At 38.7% G+C, this 18454-nt stretch overlaps 3 protein-coding genes and 1 long non-coding RNA gene across 8 annotated transcripts in view; 3 read left to right on the top strand and 1 right to left on the bottom strand.

Annotated features, from left to right (window-relative positions):
• The window catches only part of LOC133545309 (zinc finger protein 773-like), a 40631-nt gene extending 26485 nt beyond the window's left edge, over positions 1-14146 (bottom strand). Inside the window, exons 1-4 of one of the 4 annotated variants that reach the window (XM_061890761.1) lie at positions 13558-14146; positions 12605-12871; positions 2979-3105; positions 742-1928 (exon numbers count right to left, since the gene is read on the bottom strand). In XM_061890761.1, coding sequence (XP_061746745.1) covers positions 1907-1928; positions 2979-3105; positions 12605-12871; positions 13558-13660 — 519 coding nt within the window. In that variant the 5' untranslated portion in view covers positions 13661-14146 and the 3' untranslated portion in view covers positions 742-1906. The other 3 variants (XM_061890762.1, XM_061890760.1, XR_009804797.1) reach the window with 3 other exon arrangements.
• Positions 1-18454, top strand: part of LOC133545347 (zinc finger protein 391-like) — a 148190-nt gene that overhangs the window by 105670 nt on the left and 24066 nt on the right. The window lies entirely within an intron of this gene.
• Positions 1-18454, top strand: part of LOC133545304 (oocyte zinc finger protein XlCOF22-like) — a 52475-nt gene that overhangs the window by 19984 nt on the left and 14037 nt on the right. The gene's annotated exons all lie outside the window — the stretch shown is intronic.
• Positions 2174-8229, top strand: LOC133545375 (uncharacterized). The gene is made up of 3 exons (XR_009804810.1): positions 2174-2768; positions 2915-3446; positions 7120-8229. It is a non-coding gene; the product is annotated as an uncharacterized LOC133545375 (long non-coding RNA).

Genomic DNA, 18454 nt, shown 5'->3' with positions numbered 1-18454 from the left:
TCCCACTCTCTACTTGTTTAAACAATTCCAGCACCAAAACATTCAGGATGTTCATACACACAATATTACACATCCCCAAACGTACCACTTTATTATGGTATTAATATGATATATTACTACATTTAATAGTCACATGTTTATAACAGTACTGCAGATTTTAATTTCCCTTTAGGGATTAATGAAGTATTTCTGATTCTGATAATTGCACCAAATTACACCAAAAAGTAAATATGTTTTTCTTTTTTTTCCATAGCTCAGCTTTACAATGTTGGAATATTGACTGCTGATATTAAAATGATTCTCTTGTTTAGAGTATTACACGCTACACTTTCTCTTTGCTCAAATGAACAAGATGAAAGTGTCTTTAATTGTCACTACGGAGTGTAATTATGTATATAATAATCTTCATTACCGCTTGATTTATCTCTCATCTTATTTTATCCAGAGAGAACTTCACCATAAAAAGATGGCTGCACATCAATAAATTGTCATTGAACATCAATAAAACTAAATATATATTTTTTGGAGATAGTAAAAATGTAAAACACAAATTATGATGGATAATATTGAAATGAAAGGAATAAAGGTAATACCAGCTTTAGGAGTTCATATAGATGATGAAGTCAACTGGACACTACATGTAAGTCGTATAAAGAGAACAGAAAAAAATGGAGTGCAATACTAACTACAATAAAATACATACTTACAAATATTAACTACAATTATTGTAGCCAACTTCAGTTGAAGCATATAGTTTTTATTGCATAAAGGTCTGGGGACATACATATATAAAACAATCACACAACAATCATCATATTACAAAAGAGAGGAATAAAGATAAATAATAGAATGGATTATAGACAACCAACAAATGGTTCATAAAGTCACATATTTTTAAAGTAAGTGCTCTGGAATAAAAGGCAACTGCTCAAATGATGTATAAAGTAAATAATAGTAAGCTTCCAGAAGTGGTCCAGAAGATGTTTCAGATGTGAACCAGTAAATATGAACTAAGAGGGATTTATGTGTGCTCAAAAGCAAAGGTATGAACACCAGAGTGCGTTCTCATGTGTAATTTTAATTGGTTTCTTTCTATATAACTTTTGCCACAAACTGCACATATAAAAGTTTTTTCTCCGGTGTGTGTTCTCATGTGTGCGTTGAAATGGGATCTTTGATTAAAATCTTTACCGCAGATTGAACATGAAAAGGGTTTTTTGCCAGTGTGTGTTCTCATGTGTACTTTTAAACTTTGATTTATTACAAAACTTTTACCACATTGTGAGCAGGAAAAAAGGTTTTTCTCCAGTGTGTGTTCTCATGTGTGCTTTGAAATTGTGCTTTTGAGTAAAATCTTTACCGCAGATTGAACATGAAAACGGTTTTTCACCAGTGTGTGTTCTCATGTGTGTTTTCAAATGGGGCCTTTGAGTAAAATGTTTACTGCAGATTGAACATAAAAAAGGTTTTTCTCCAGTGTGTGTTTTCATGTGTCTTAGCAGATGACAATGGTATTTAAAGGTTTTGTCACAGTGAGAACATGTGAAGTGAGTGTTGTCAGTGTGACATGTCTTATCATCTTTAGAGTCTTCATCATCAGTGTCAGGAGAGTGTGACGTTGTGTCCTCACTATCTGATAGTGGAGCTAAGAGCTTGTCTGCTTGTGATCCTCCACAGTGGTCTCCATTAGCTTCTGTTGTCATGTGTTGTGTTGAGCTGCTGCTAGGAGGCTCCGCCTCTCTCTTCTCCTCACTTTCACCTTTGACCTCATCATCTTCACTCTTCACAGGGACACTAGTCACTGGAAACTCCTCCAACCATTTAGGCTGACTGATGCAGTGTTCCTCCTCTTCCTCTTTAATGTGTGGCAGCTCTTGGTCCTTCTCTTCCTCTTTAAAGTAGGGGGTCAGTGGGTCCTCCTTTGGGGTCTTTGTGATTGGAAAACATTTATTTTCACAATTTTGCGGTACAAGAGGACGTGGCAATAATGTCCCATACTAAATCAAAGTTTTAAGATTTCATGGACATAAAGGCCTAGTAGTACAAGGTTTAGTTTCTACACAGTTTGGTGAATATATGTACTGTATGTAAGTAAAAATGCCTGCGATGAGGTGGCGACTTGCCCAGGAGGTACACCACCTCCTGCCTGAATGCAGGTGAGATAGGCTCCAGCGACCCCTGGATGGAAAATGGATGGATGGATGGAAGAACAATTAATCTGTTGACTGTTGTGTTATGTCACTTTTGTTAAACTAAGATATTATTTGTCAAACCTTTGTACAAGTTTAAAACGATCGCAATGCTAATTTCTGTTAGCTTATCAATGTGGTCGTCCATTCTATGTTAGCATTAAGCTAGTGGCGCAAAAGCCAAATTTTTTCCTGTATGGTTGTATTGTTTTTTTTTAGGTTTACACCAAACTGTATTGTTGATTGAACTAAGGCTGAAACGACGCGTCGACGTAGTCAACGTCATCGATGACGTAAATACGTCAATGTTGTTTTTGTGCGTCGACGCGTCGCATATTTACGTCACACTACCGTCATGGCGGAGCGCAAAGCAGACGATGCGAGCGAGGGGAAAAAAGTACGCCAAAAGTCGTCAAAAGTGTGGGGGTATTTCAATAAACGGCCTACTAATGTTGTTGTATGCACACTGTGTCGAGCGGAGGTGGTCTATCATAGCAGCACAACGGCTATGAAGGAACATTTGAAAAGAAAACACCCGACAGCGTTCTTGCCATCACCATCAACTATTCTAACGTCTGCGTGAGTATACGTTGTCATCATTACACAAAAACATGAATGTGTCATTTGTATCTGCATTGTAAATTCATAAATTAAATCACAGTTTCGCTCTGAGAGGCGCGTTTGGCGTGCCTGTTCAGTGTTTACAAAGACGCGCTCCACTTTAGAGAGGAACTGTGGAGAGACGGCGCCGAGGAGCTGACAGCAGGGTCGGACAAATGCCGGTCCTACCCGAGATGGCGGCCAGGAAGCGGGGCGTGCGGCGGAGAGAAGAGGCGGGACGCACTCAGAGCGACCCACCAGCCAGCCAAGTCAGGTCCGTACACCACACACCTGCGCTCAATCTGCTCATCTGTTGCTGCAGCACAAAAGAGGGGAAGGAGGAATGATCGGGGAGAAGTAGGTGAGGGAACAACGGCAAGCAGACAACGAGCACGACGATCGAGGACAAGAGCGAGATGACGAACCCCCGCAGCGGACGCAAACGCCGGAAGCCGAAAGGCGTGCAGCGATGGCAAGCAGGAAATGCCCGCGCACTGAAAAGTGACGTGACCGAATGGCCAGAAGAAGATAGAAGGTTTATTGAAATAATAAATCCAAGTCAAACCTGCTATGATGCATCTTGTGTCCAGTGTCACGGCAAGCCACACGGTGACGGCCGCAGGAAGTCCGCCACAGGAACATTATCACCAGACCTATGTAAGCGTCAATATATACCTTGATGTTGCAGAAAAAAGACCATATGTTTTGTTAACCAATTTCCAAACTCTAAAAGGGTGAATTTGGCGATTGAAACGCCTTTCAATTGTTCGCTGTCAGAGCAATGACCTTTCACCCGTGACGTTACAACGGGAAGCAAGCCGCCATTTTCTCAAACACATTACACACACCAAGTCAAATCAGCACTGTTATTTTCCGTTTTTTCGACTGTTTTCCGTACCTTTGAGACATTATGCCTCGTCGGTGTGTTGTCGGAGGGTGTAACAACACCATTTGACTTACGTGGAGTGAGCTAATCAGACATATTTGCTCACGGCATGACTGGAAGCTAATCGATGCTAACATGCTATTTAGGCTAGCTGTATGTACATATTGCATCATTAGGCCTTATTTGTAGCTATATTTGCATCCAGCCTTTCCCTCCACCCACATTTAATGCCAAACAAATACATACCAATCGACGGATTCATGTTGCACCAGTGGTCAAAAGATGCAATCGTTGGTTAGAAGGCGATCGCCAAATTTGTCCTCATTGCCGCTGTTTGTCGGTATATGGCTCAATAGCTTCAGTTTCTTCTTCAATTTTGTTTTCGCTATCTGCCTCCGCACTCCAACCATCCGTTTCAATACATCCGTAATCTGTTGAATCGCTTAAGCCGCTGAAATCCAAGTCCGAATCCGAGCAAATGTCGCTATACTTTTCTGTTCTATCCGCCATTTTTGTTTGTATTGGCTTTACGCAATGACGTCACGGGAAAATGGACGGGTGGATATATCGATGGTGAAAATCAGGCACTTTAAAGCCGTTTTTCGCCGATATTGCGTGAGGGGTAAAATTTTGAAAAAAAACTTCGAATAATAATATAAGACACTTGGAACTGATTTTTTATTGGTTTTAACCCTTCTGAAATTGTGATAATGTTACCCTTTAACGCTAGCGTTAATTAGTTGTGCAAATACCTTTTACAACATTAACAGTTACATATGCTATGTACAAACAAACAATTAACTTTCACTTTAATCATACTATCATTGTTGTGTTATTAAACCAATTTAACAAGATCATGTGTGTAGTTACTAGACACACTTCTTGGCTCAGATTCAGATGAACTCAGCAACAATGAGGAAGACAACAATGACAGTAATGATACTGAAATGGTCAGAAACGAGTTAGTGTCTTATTTTGGAGAATCCCCCATTTCCAAGGATGAAAACCCATTAAAATGGTGGAAAGAACATCAGGCAAGGTTTCCAGATCTGGCAATGCTGGCTCGGTCTTACCTCTCAGTTCCTGTCACATCGACCCCTTCTGTGCGCCTATTTTCAGCTGCTGGGAATATTGTAAATAAGAAAAGAAGGAGCCTCACCCCAGAGCATGTAGATATGCTAACGTTTCTTCATTACAACTGTTAGTCACTCACTGGAATGAGTAGAATTGGTTATTGTGTACTGTGTTGGACTGGAAGTTTATGTTGCAAATTTTAAAAGCAATACTTAATGTTTACAGTGCTCCAGAATATTTAGACTTGCACTTTTTTGTGCCGAATGTTTATCTTTATTTTTGCACATTTTAAAGCAAAATAAGCAATACTTTTACTTTTGTTGAAATGTTTACACTGTTGTTACAGAATATTTCGTTTTGCACTTTTTTGTATTGGATGTTTATCTTTATTTTTGCACATTTTAAAGCAAAATAATCAATACTTTTACTTTTGAAATGCTTATACTATTGCAGAATAATAATTAATCTATAGATTAATCGAAAAAATTATCCATAGATTAATCGATAGAAAAATAATCGTTAGCTGCAGCCTTAGTGGCAATAAACACCGATAAAGTCGAGGAATGCTCATCAAACACTTATTTGGAACATCCCACATGTGTGCAGGCTAATTGGGAGCAGGTGGGTGCCATGATTGGGTATAAAAACAGCTTCCCAAAAAATGCTTAGTATTTCACAAGAAAGGATGGGGCGAGGTACACCCCTTTGTCCACAACTGCATGAGCAAATAGTCAAACAGTTTAAGAACAACGTTTCTCAAAGTGCAATTGCAAGAAATTTAGGGATTTCAACATCTACGGTCCATAATATCATCAAAAGATTCAGAGAATCTGGAGAAATCACTCCATGTAAGCGGCATGGCCGCAAACCAACATTGAATGACCGTGACCTTCGATCCCTCAGGCGGCACTGTATCAAAAACCGACATCAATCTCTAAAGGATTTTACCACATGGTCTCAGGAACACTTCAGAAAACCACTGTCACTAAATGCAGTTCGTTGCTACATCTGTTAGTGCAAGTTAAAGCGCTACTATGCAAAGCGAAAGTCATTTATCAACAACACAACCCCGCTTCTCTGGGCACGAGATCATCTTAGATGGACTGATGCAAAGTGGAAAAGTGTTCTGTGGTCTGACGAGTCCACATTTCAAATAGTTTTTGGAAATATTCAACATCGTGTCATCCGGACCAAAGGGAAGCGAACCATCCTGACTGTTATCGACGCAAAGTTCAAAAGCCAGCATCTGTGATGGTAGGTGGGTGCATTAGTGCCCAGGGCATGGTTAACTTACACATCTGTGAAGGCACCATTAATGCTGAAAGGTACATAGAGCTTTTGGAACAACATATGCTGCCATCTAAGCACTGTCTTTTTCATGGACGCCCCTGCTTATTTCAGCAAGACAATGCCAAACCACATTCAGCACGTGTTACAACAATCTGGCTTCGTAAAGAAAGAGTGTGGGTACCTTACTGGCCCGTCTGCAGGCCAGACCTGTCTCCCATCGAAAATGTGTGGTGCATAAGGAAGCGTAAAATACGACTGTTGAATGACTGAAGCTCTACATAAAACAAGAACGGGAAATAATTCCACTTTCAAAACTTCAACAATTAGTTTCCTCAGTTCCCAAACGTTTATTGAGTGTTGTTAAAAGAAAAGGTGATGTAACACAGTGGTGAATATGCCCTTTCCCAACTACTTTGGCAAGTGTTGCAGCCATGAAATTCTAAGTTAATTATTAATTGCAAAAAAAAAATAAAGTTTGAGCTTTAACATCAAATATCTTGTCTTTGTAATGCATTCAATTGATTATGGGTTGAAAATGATTTGCAAATCATCGTATTCCGTTTATATTTACATCCAACACAATTTCCCAACTCAAATGGAAATGGGGTTTGTAATTGTTTCGACAAAATAATACAATTAGAAATGACACAATATGTTACTGCACATGTCAGCTGCCAAATTATGAGCTTTTGTAACCCACTTTGATATTCTTCTATTATCAATCATATACAAAATGATATATCGTGACTTATATAGTTATTAGGATATAGATTCTAGGTCATATCGCCCAAACCAAACATTGGTTCGCAGAGTCATTTTGTTTGCCCCACCAAATATATTTATTTTTTATATTTTTCAAATGTGTGTGTACGTTTAAAATGTTCTACATCTTGTGGAAGTGTTATGTCATGGGGTTGGTGTGCTTTCAATTAAGGGTGTGACGAGACGGTCAGCTCACCAAAGGATACTGGATATTGGCTTTAGGAGAACGAGACAATATTTTGGTGGTTAACATGATTCTTACACATACAGTGTTTTTACCTCATGTTTATATGAATGTACTTTCCCTTGTGTCCTTAGTTTTACTGCAACTTGCCATGAAGAAAGATGCGGGAGCTGAAAGCTCTATGGAGCTGGTCGGGTGTATGGAGAACCAGAATGATTGAAGACTCCGATGGAAGCTCGTCGTAGGATGACTGAGAGAAATTCATAGTGGATAATATCCATACACAACCTCAATTGTTTTTCATCTTTAATTTGAAGGACTGTTTACTTATCTGAAAAATTCAAAGGAAACTGCACTTTTTTAAAATGTCACCAATCATTTACAATTCTTATGTAAAATATATGTTTTTAATTGTTATGAATTCTAATTAGTAAATAAACGTGAGCAAAAATCAGCTAACATTGGAGTCAATGAGAGCTCCTCTATTAGACCCACAAAGTCCTCCAAATAACCATCCAAAAACTGCCAACAATACTACATTTACATTTTGTGACCTGAATAATAACCAAGTATTAGTGATATTGTTATTATAAGCGCAGACGTTAAGGACCTACTTTTAGCGGCGCATTTATCACAGAAGTAACTAGCTTATGCTGCTATTTTGACATACTGAGCTGCTTTCTCGCCTATAAGATGGTGAATAATTCTAGATTATAAATCATGCTTCTCACTTATGTAATAGTAGGTTGTGGACATAAACCAGAGAACTTGGTCAACTTTTATAAACACAGGAAATATGTTCCTGGACACATGAAGACTTTGAATATGACCAATGTATGATCCTGTAACTACTTGGTATCGGATTGATACCCACATTTGTGGTATCATCAGAACAAAAGTAAAGTATCAAACAACAGAAGAATAAGTGATTATTACATTTCAACAGAAGTGTGGACAGAACATGTTAAAAGAGAAAATAAGCAGATATTAACAGTAAATGAACAAGTAGATTAATAATTCATTTTTACAGTTTGTCCTTAATAATGTTGACAAAATAATAGGTGTATAAATGACACAATATTTTGCTGCGTACGTCAGCAGACTAATTAAGAGTCTTTGTTTGTTTACTTACTATTAAAAGACAAGTTGTCTAGTAGGTTCACTCTTTTATTTAAGGACTTAGCTGCAATAACACACATATGTTTGATGTACCCTAAGTTTTCTTTATTACAATAAAGCCAATAATGCCATTTCTGTGGTGCCCTTTATTTAGAAAAGTACCAAAATATTGGTATAGTTACAACACTACCACCTATATTTGAATATTGTCTAATGGAAATGACTGCTGTCTGATAATCACATTAATAACCAGTGTTGGCATTAACACACTTTTTATGTCTTTTTACGCATTGAAATCAAAAAGTGCGTGCATTTCCGTAACTCCAACTTGCTTGTTTTTTTAATCGATTATCGCTTTCCGCCGGTGTTTTGTTTTGTTTATTGTGACGGTCCGCGCTTATCACGCCGTCACTTGAGGACCGGCACGTCAGCAGAAGCAAGCGCATTGTCACAAAGACAATGTCAGTGTCGCGACTTGGAGAAGATAACCGGGTCAAATTTCTGTCCCCGTTTTTTTTCCCCCCAAGATGGCGCCACTGTAGTGGCTGCTGTTGGCAGGAGCTCTGTGCTCTTGTGTCGTCCTTTTGTGTTCCGGATGTTGCCCTCTAGTTTTACTGTGGGATATGTCTCTGGCTATGCTCCCCCCACAACAGGAGAACACCGCAGAGGTCACCACAGTGTATATAGTTTTGTTGTTGTTGTTGTTGTTGTTGTTTTACTTTGGTGGCTGTGTGTAGAAGTGACTACTCTTTTAATGTGTTTAATGTCCTTTGTGTTCTTTGATGTTTCCCTCTTACACACATATTTCTGTGTGCTATGGCTATGACTTTGTTTTTATCTTTGGCCTCAGTCTGGACCCGCTCTCCAGGGGCCCAGACAGAGACTGATTTTTTTCCTCCCTCCTCCTCCCCAGCATTTACCCGTTTCTCACCTTTTTTGAAAGGGGCGCCGGAAGTTGGCAGACCCGTCAGCGATCCTGTTCTGTCTCCCTGTAATGTTTGTCTGCTCTTGAGTGGGATTGTGCTGAAAATTCTTAATTTCCCCTCCAGGATTATGAAAGTACTTCTGATTCTGATTGCGTATTTATTGGCCATCTTTAAAGTAATGAACTTTCCGGAACAATTTCTTAAATTTTGATTCACCGAAAGATTTATCAGTCACAAACTGCTAGACTTTTGATAAGAACAGGAAAGTTTGATCATATTACGCCTATACTGGCTCACCTGCACTGGCTTCCTGTGCACTTAAGATGTGATTTTAAAGGGGAACATTATCACCAGACCAATGTAAGCGTCAATATATACCTTGATGTTGCAGAAAAAAAACATGTTTTTTTAACTGATTTCCGAACTCTAAAAGGGTGAATTTGGCGATTTAAACACCTTTCAATTGATAGCCTGTCGGAGCAATGACCTTTCACCCGTGACGTCACAACATGAAGCAATCCGCCATTTTCTCAATCTTATTACACACACCAAGTCAAATCAGCTCTGTTATTTTCAGTTTTTTCTACTGTTTTCCCGTACCTCGGACACATCATGCCTCGTCGGTGTGTTGTCGGAGGGTGTAACAACACGAACAGAGACGGATTCAAGTTGCACTAGTGGCCAAAAGATGCTCAAGTCCCTCGTTTGTTCCACACACTTTACCGACAACAGCTATGCTACGACAGAGATGGCAAGAATGTGTGGATATCCTGCGACACTCAAAGCAGATGCATTTCCAACGATAAAGTCAAAAAAGTCTGCAATATTGGAAAATAGACCACCACTGAATCTGCCGGTGTGCATGAGCTATTCAGGGACGACGGCAGTCTGTTCCCGCAGACGAGCGACGTAAACCCCCTGGATGTCTTGGCTAAGACGTGATTTATGCCACTTCTTTTTCTGTCTCATTTTGTCCACCAAACATAACGTTGTGCATGAATGCACAAAGGTGAGTTTTGTTGATGTTATTGACTTATGTGGAGTGTGCTAATCAGACATATTTGATCACGGCATGACTGCAAGCTAATCGATGCTAACATGCTATTTAGGCTAGCTGTATGTACATATTGCATCCTTATGCCTCATTTGTAGCTATATTTGAGCTAATTTGGTTTCCTTTAAGTCCTCTTAATTCAATTTATATCTCATGACACACTATCTGTATGTAATATGGCTTTTATTTGTTTTGCGCTGCATCCAGCCTTTCCCTCCACCCACATTTAATGCCAAACAAACACATACCGATCGTTGGTTAGAAGGCGATCGCCGAATTTGTCCTCGCTTCCTCCCGTGTCGCTGTCTGTCGTGTCGTTTTCGTCGGTTTTCGCTTGTATACTGTTCAAAGCGATATGGCTCAATAGCTTCAGTTTCTTCTTAAATTTAATGTTCGCTACCTGCCTCCACACTCCAACCATCCGTTTCAGTACATGCATGATCTGTTGAATCGCTTACGCCGCTGAAATCCAAATCTAAATCCGAGCTACTATCGCTATACTTTTCTGCGCTATCCGCCATGTTTGTTTCTGGTGGTTTCACGCTGTGACGTCACAGGATAATGGACGGGTGGATATACTGATGGTAAAAATCAGGCACTTTGAAGCCTTTTTTCGGGATATTGCGTGATGGGTAAAATTTTGAGAAAAACAAGTCACTGGGAACTGATTTTTATTGGTTTTAAACCTTCAGAAATGTTGATAATGTTCCCCTTTAAGGTTTAAATACTTATGTATAAAATACTACACGATCTAGCTCCATCCTATCTTGCTGATTGTATTGAACCATATGTCCCGCCAATAAATCTGCGTTCAAAGAACTCCGGCTTATTAGTTATTCCCAGAGCCCAAAACAAGTCTGCGGGCTCTAGAGCGTTTTCTTTTGGGACTCCAGTACTATGGAACGCCGTCCTAGTAACAGTTAGAGATGCTACCTCAGTAGAAGCATTTAAGTCCCATCTTAAAAACTAATTTGTATACTCTAGCCTTTAAATAGACGCTGCTGTCAGACCAGTTGATTTGCCGTTTCTTTTCTTTTCTGCCCCCTTCTCCCTTGTGGAATTGGGGGCACAGGTCTGGTGGCCATGGATGAAGTGCTGGCTGTCCACAGTCGGGCCCCGGACCGCTCGCCTGTGCATCGGTTGGGGACATCTCTGCGATTCTGACCTGGCTCCCTCGGGATGGTCTCCTGCTGGCCCCACAATGGACTGGACTCTTACTATTATGTTAGATCCACTATGGACTAGACTTTCACAATATTATGCTAGATCGACTCGACGCCCATTGCATCCGGTTTCCTCTAGAGGGGGGGCGGGGTGGGGGGGGGGGGGGTTACCCACATCTGCGGTCCTCTCCAGGGTTTCTTATAGTCATTCATATTGATATCCCACCGGGTTGTGAGTTTTTCCTCGCCCTTATGTGGTCTCTGAACCAGGGATGTCGATGTGGCTTGTGCAGTCCTTTGAGTCACTTGTGATTTAGGGCTATATAAATAAACATTGATCGATTGATTGTAATAGTTTGCACTCGGACAACTTTACCGTGAGGGGGCTGTCAAAAGAGATACTCTAGAAAGACAACAAAACTTTGCTAATTAGTACTAATAAACTAGATTGATTGAGACATTGCTGGGCAGCAGAGAAGTAACTAAATCCGAATAAATGTTGAAATGTTTTTTTAAAGATATCTGGCTTGTATCTTCAGTAGTGATATGAATCGTTAAGAATTTATCAATATGATACCCTAATCGATACTCCTTACCGATACCAATATTTATCGGTACTACATGTAATTTGTGAAAATAAAAAAAGTGGAAAAAAGGCCTTTTAAATAGCATTCCTTTTAGCACAAGAGGTTGAAGACCTCCAACATGAGGTTCTGTAACATCTCAGAGCAGGGAAGTCTTTTATTAACAGCTGTTTATTTGAAGTCTTAAAGAAGTCAACTACTGTATGTGTGCAGTGCAAGGTGAAATGCAGTTATGTCATCTTCTTGTCAATAACACACACATCAAACTTTTGTTGCTTCCTTATTTGTCATTATTCAAAGCTGATTGTAATGTGTAGCAGCGGCAGCTGAACTCAATGTGACAACGTGTCATAGTTACTTCAGTCGCCTGAAATTAAAAATACAAATAGTTGTGTCGTTTGTCCAGAATATTCAGGGTCCTCATGAAAGACATAATTAGGAACCAGTTCTGAAAAAAAAAAATGGTACTTGGTATACATCCCTAATCTTCACCACTAAACCTTTGAAATATGCTGACATATGTGCTGCTAAAGGTAAATAAACAGTCACCATATTGAATGTTTGCCTTCATTTGACCACGTGAGGTTAGGAGGAAAGCCTCTAGGTCACATGGTTACACCCCAGCAATTACACTGTTGATGATTGATGAGCATTCATTTTTAAATGGTGGTGTTGAAAAGCAAGTATATCTCCATTTTTAGTCATAAATGTGGCCCCCGGGTGAACATGTGTCACAAACATTGTATTAGATGATATGGGGATGTTGTGCTTACTTGGACTGTGATGAAGCTGTGAGGACTCAGGTGGTTTGTCTTCATGCTCTTCAGTCTTCACAGAGACAACAGTCAGTGGAAACTTGCTGAGATCAGCCTCCTCCTGCCCTACAGGACACTCTCCGACCTCTTTCTCTTTAAAATAGGGGGGCTGTGGATCCTCCTTATCCCCTTTAAAATGGGAGGGCTGTGGATCTTCTAAAGTGAAACTGTCCCCCTGCAGATGAGGGAGACATTCTTCTTGGTGTTCAATCAGCTGATGGATGTCTACAGGACACAAACAGAACACATTTTAACTCCTACATGCTAAGTATTAAATCGTACATGAAATATAGGGCTATAGCTATTGAAAATTGTATTAATCAATTGTTCTACTGGAAATGTTTTCAATTAATCGAGTAACTGGGTAAAACAGTGTTGCTTGGTTAAAGACACATTTAAGCGACTTTAAGACATTATACTTAATAATGAAGGGCCAATTGGTTTGAGATGGTATGAGATCAAGATGTCATCTTTAGAGCAGGCTTTGTTTTGTTTTTTTGACAATCACTGCCACATTAAAAAGTTACGGTACCAATGATTGTCACACACACACTAGGTGTGGCGAGATTATTCTCTGCATTTGACCCATCGCCCCTGATCACCCACTGGGAGGTCAAAATCTCAAGCTTTACATACTCAGGACTTTGCACTTAACCTGCTCTCTGGAATATTCCCCCGGTGACTGTGTGAGTTTTGTGTAAACATGTTGATACACATTGTTACAAACTGAGAGGAACATCAACCTCTCATAAATATTGTGTCTGAAACTGTCCCGTTTTTATGAACAATGTAAAACAATCAGTGCATCATCCTCACATGAAAATTCATCGTCCTATAGACAATCTATTCAAGAATAGTGTTAATAATAAATATAAAGTTAGTAAAGATGTGAGAGTAAGAAGTAAACAAACCTGTTCTGTGTAACACAACTTGATGTTTTTGTTGTTGTCGCTCCTTCTCCTCTTTTGTTGGACAAAGTTCCTCCTCGTACTCTGCTGTCGTTCTTTCGCACATTTTCACACAATCACAACACTTTACACTCACACTTGATCTCTACCTAGCGATGTGTTTTGATCACTTCCGCCTCTCTTTGTTAGAAGCTAACAAGCTAAGCTAAGTAGCAAGCTAAGCTAGCCCGAGAAGCATCAAAGTGCGCTCAGACTAATATAACCGGATGCAAACAGTTATCAATGATGTGTACATGGAGGCACAGATTAAGAACACTTCTTCTTCTTCTTCTTCTTCTTTTGTTTTTATGGCGGTTGGCAAGCAACCTTCTGGTGTGCATTACCGCCACCTACTGTAATGGAGTGTGGACCGAGGTGGATCCCTACTCTATATTCTTTTACTTAACCCAGTGTTTTTTAAATATGTGTATATTGCTTTATATCCTATGTTTTCTGAATGCAATCCTAATATATCTCCCACTTCTAACCTAATATTTTCTTTTGCTAACTTATTTTCCAGTATTTCTCTTTCTCTATTATATTTCCTACATTGTATTAAGACATGGTCAACATTTTCTATCTGGTGGCAAAAATCACACATCCCTGTAGTATGTTTGCCTATCAATTTTAGTGAACTATTTAGATATGTATGTCCTAATCTCATTCTAGTAATAATGTCTTCTTCCTTCCTATTTCTACCCCCTCCTCTCATTACACCTACTTTTCTCTGGACTTTGTAAAACTCTCTACCTTTTGTTTCCTTATTCCAATTATCCTGCCACTTTTTATTGTGTTCTATCTTAATTATGCTCTTCACTTCTTCTTTACTGTGCTTAATCTCCATGTTTACTTCTGTTTTAGTGGTTGCTTGTTTTGCGTATCTATCAGCTAACTCATTTCCCTCAACTCCTACATGAGCAGGAACCCAGAGAAATGTTACCACACCTCCCGCTTTATTTATTCTGTAGATTGCCTGAACTATTTCATAAACTATATCTAGTCTTGTTTCTGATGTTATGTTTTTTATGCTCGTCAATGCACTGCTGGAGTCCGAGCACACGACTACTTTCCTAGCTTTGTTTTCCTCTATCCAGTTAACTGCCATATAAATTGCTACCAATTCCCCCGTAAAAACAGATAGTTTATCACTAATTCTTTTATTCAACACTATATTTCTCTGTGGGATAACTGCAGCAGCTCCTACTTTACTATTTATAGTTTTTGATGCATCTGTGTATATCATAATATTATCAAAAAACATTTCCTCAATCCGTTGTTCTATTTGGTAACTATTTAAATGTATATTCTTCAGTAACTGCATGTCTACCTTTGGGTTTTCATACATCCACGGTGGTATTGCAGGAATTGGTACTGTAGGGCTCACTTTAATATTGTCAATTTGTGTTTTTTACATATATCTCCTATTATCCACCCAAAACTATTCATTTTTTTCTTCCCTTTTTCTTGGCAATTTATTAGCACTTGACGGGTTGGATGTCCTTGCTTGGATCCTTTTAAGTTTGCCCAATAAACTGCTGAGAGTTGATCTCTCCTCATGTCCAAAGGTTTTTCATTCATTTCTACTTGTAATGCTGCCACTGGAGTAGATTTAGTAGCTCCACAACATAATCTTAACGCCTGCGACTGGATCCGGTCTATTTTCTCAAGTAGAGTTTTTGAAGCAGATCGATAAATAATGTAGTCGATAACAGACCGAATTAAAGTGATATATATTGTTTTCAATGTCAACCTATCAGCCCCCCAATCTTTACCCCTCAAAGCCCTCATTATATTTAACACCTTTTTACTTTTCTCCACTATCTTGCTGATGTGGGTTGACCAGTTAATATTTTTATCAAACCATATTCCTAAATATTTAAATACTTGTACCTCTTCTATGTTTTCTCCATAGAGTTTTATTTGGAGCTTGTTTTGTATTTTCCTCTTCGTAAAATGTATGACTTTTGTCTTTCCAACAGAGAATCTTAAACCCCAAGCTGTCCCCCAGTCTTGAACATTATTTACCGCTTTTTGAATCTTCTTTTCTATATAATTTGTATTTCTACCTCTCTTCCACATCACTCCATCATCAGCAAACAATGCCACCTCCACTAACCCTTCCACTTCACTAAAAACTTCATTTATCATGATGGAAAATAGTACTGGACTTATTATACTCCCTTGTGGGGTCCCATTTTCCACTTTGTATTCTCTACTATATTCATTCTCTATCTTTACTAATAATGTTCTACTTGTTAAAAAGTATTTTATCCATCTGTACATTCTTCCTCTAATCCCAATCCTATTTAGTTTCATCAGCAACCCCTGTTTCCACAACATATCATACGCTTTCTCTAAATCAAAAAATACCGCAATTATACTTTCTTTATTTATTTGTCCCTTTCTAATTTCCTCTTCCAGCTGCACTGCTGGGTCATTTGTGCTTCTTGCTTTGCGAAAACCACTTTGGTAGTTTTTTATAATTTCTTTTGACTCTAAATAATATATTAATCTTTCATTAATCATTTTTTCCATTACTTTGCCCAAATTTGAGGTCAATGCTATCGGCCTATAATTTCCTGCCTCTTCCGGATCTTTCCCTGGCTTGCATATTGGAATTATTACAGCTGTTTTCCACTCATCTGGTAATTTTCCTTCTTCATATATCCTATTATATAATTTCAAGACCACTTCTTTGCCGATGCTACCTAAATTTTTGATCATTTGATAACTCACCAGGTCTTTCCCTGCCGTCGTATTTTTAACTTTTTTTAAAATTCGAACCATTTCATCCAAAGAAAATGTCATATCCATAGTGTTGATAAAACTATTATCGTTGTCTTCCTTCATTTCCTCAATATTTACACTAATTGTTTCTTCTCTCTTTTGTTTTTCTACATTTTTCAAATTATCATTACTGTGCACTTTAACAAAGGTTTTTGCTAAAAGTTCTGCTTTTTCTTTATTTCCTACCACACTCCGCATTCCATCTTTCATCACATGATTTTTATGTTCTTTTCTGAGCCCTGACATTCTCTTGATCATTCCCCACACCTGGCTTAAAGGAGTAGTTCTATTTAGTGTTTCACAAAAAGTTCCCCAATGGTGTTTTCTTGTTTTTTTTAATAACATACCTTACTCTAGCTTGATGCCTTTTATATTGGATCATGTCTTGGAAATTATGTGTTCTTCTCAATATTCTAAATGCTCTATTCCGTTCTTGTATTGCATCTGTACACTCTTGTGTCCACCACGGCACTATCTTCCTTCTTCTCCCTATACTATTCCTTGGTATGCTCTGTTCGGCTGCTTCTATTATGCACTTTGTAATATCTGTATTTAATTGTTCAATATCTTGATTTATATCTACTTCCTTTAAAGTTATGTCGGTAATTTCCCTAAATTTCTCCCAGTCACCATGATTATACTTCCATCTTCCTTCTATCCTAGTGCTTTCTGTCCTATGATTTATGTTTATGTGAATGACGATTGGATAGTGATCACTTCCCATTGTGCTGTATTTATTTACTTCCCACTCCACCTTTCCTGCTAACCCTTGTGACACTAGTGTTAAATCTATTGCTGTTTCTTTACCCGTGACGACATCTAACCTTGTTCCCGACCCATCATTCACACACACCAGTTCTTTTTCCTCCAAAAGTGCTTCCAATGTATCCCCATTCCAGTCATCCCTTTCACCCCACATTGTGCTATGTGCATTAAAGTCACCACACCAAATAATATTGCCACTCCAGTGCTCCATTATTGTTTCTAGTTGGTGAATTTCTAATTTCTTGCATGGATTATAGAAGTTTAGTACTTTGTATCTTTCTTTATTATTCCATACTTCTACTCCTACTATCTCTAGTTCTTGTTTTACTTTTAATATTGAATAATGCATATCTTCCTTAATAAATATGGCACATCCTCCTCCTTGCCCATCATTCCTATCTTTACGTATCGTTATATATCCTTTTATTATAAAGTTTAATTTTGGCTTCAGCCATGTTTCTTGAATACATATTATATGTGGTTTATTTTTCATATTATTAATATATCCCTTTAATTCCTGTCCGTTTGCTATCAGACTTCTGGCATTCCACTGAACAATTAACATGGCGTTGGATTGTGGTAACATGACTCGGTCTCGTCTACTCTCTGTAGCTCACCTTGCACCTGTTCCCAGGATAGTTCTTTTAAATTTAAAAACTTTGCTGCTGCTTTGACAATTATTTTGATTTTCTCAGTCTTGTTTCTAGCCTGTTCTGTACAATTTATTACATAAGCCAGGAATACAACTAGTTTATCCATGGAAATTCCTGTATTTGCTGCCTCTTGTTTTTTATTTCTAGAACTATTTTCACTTCTGTCCTGTTCTGCACTTTCTTGATTTCTTATTTTAACTGCCTCTGCATATGTAATATTTCGTTCAACTCTGATTTGCTGTACTTCTGTTGCCTGTTTTCTTATGATGCAGCCCCCATACGCTGCTGTGTGATTCCCGCCACAATTACAACACTTGACCTGTTCATTTTCTCCACATTGTCCATATTCATGCTCCCCTCCACACCTTCCACATCTCATTTTAGCATGACACACACTAGCTATGTGCCCATAGCGTTGGCACTTGAAACAACGTACTGGGGGTGGCACGTAAGCTCTAACATAGAAGCTTAGATACCCAATCATGATTCTCTCTGGTAGGACCTCCTCTGCAAATTGCACTAGCACGGATTCGCTCTCAGTCTTTTCACCGTTCCTAAATGCCATCATTCTTTTCATCGTAGTGACACTTCCTCCTTTTATTTCTCTTTTCAGATCATCTAAATTTTCTCCTCTTGGGATTCCTGTCACGACTCCT

The sequence above is a fragment of the Nerophis ophidion genome, linkage group LG28, assembly GCF_033978795.1.
Source record: "Nerophis ophidion isolate RoL-2023_Sa linkage group LG28, RoL_Noph_v1.0, whole genome shotgun sequence".
Lineage (NCBI taxonomy): Eukaryota > Metazoa > Chordata > Actinopteri > Syngnathiformes > Syngnathidae > Nerophis > Nerophis ophidion.
Note: the sequence above shows the minus strand (reverse complement) of the source record. Positions and strands in the feature narration are given on the sequence as shown.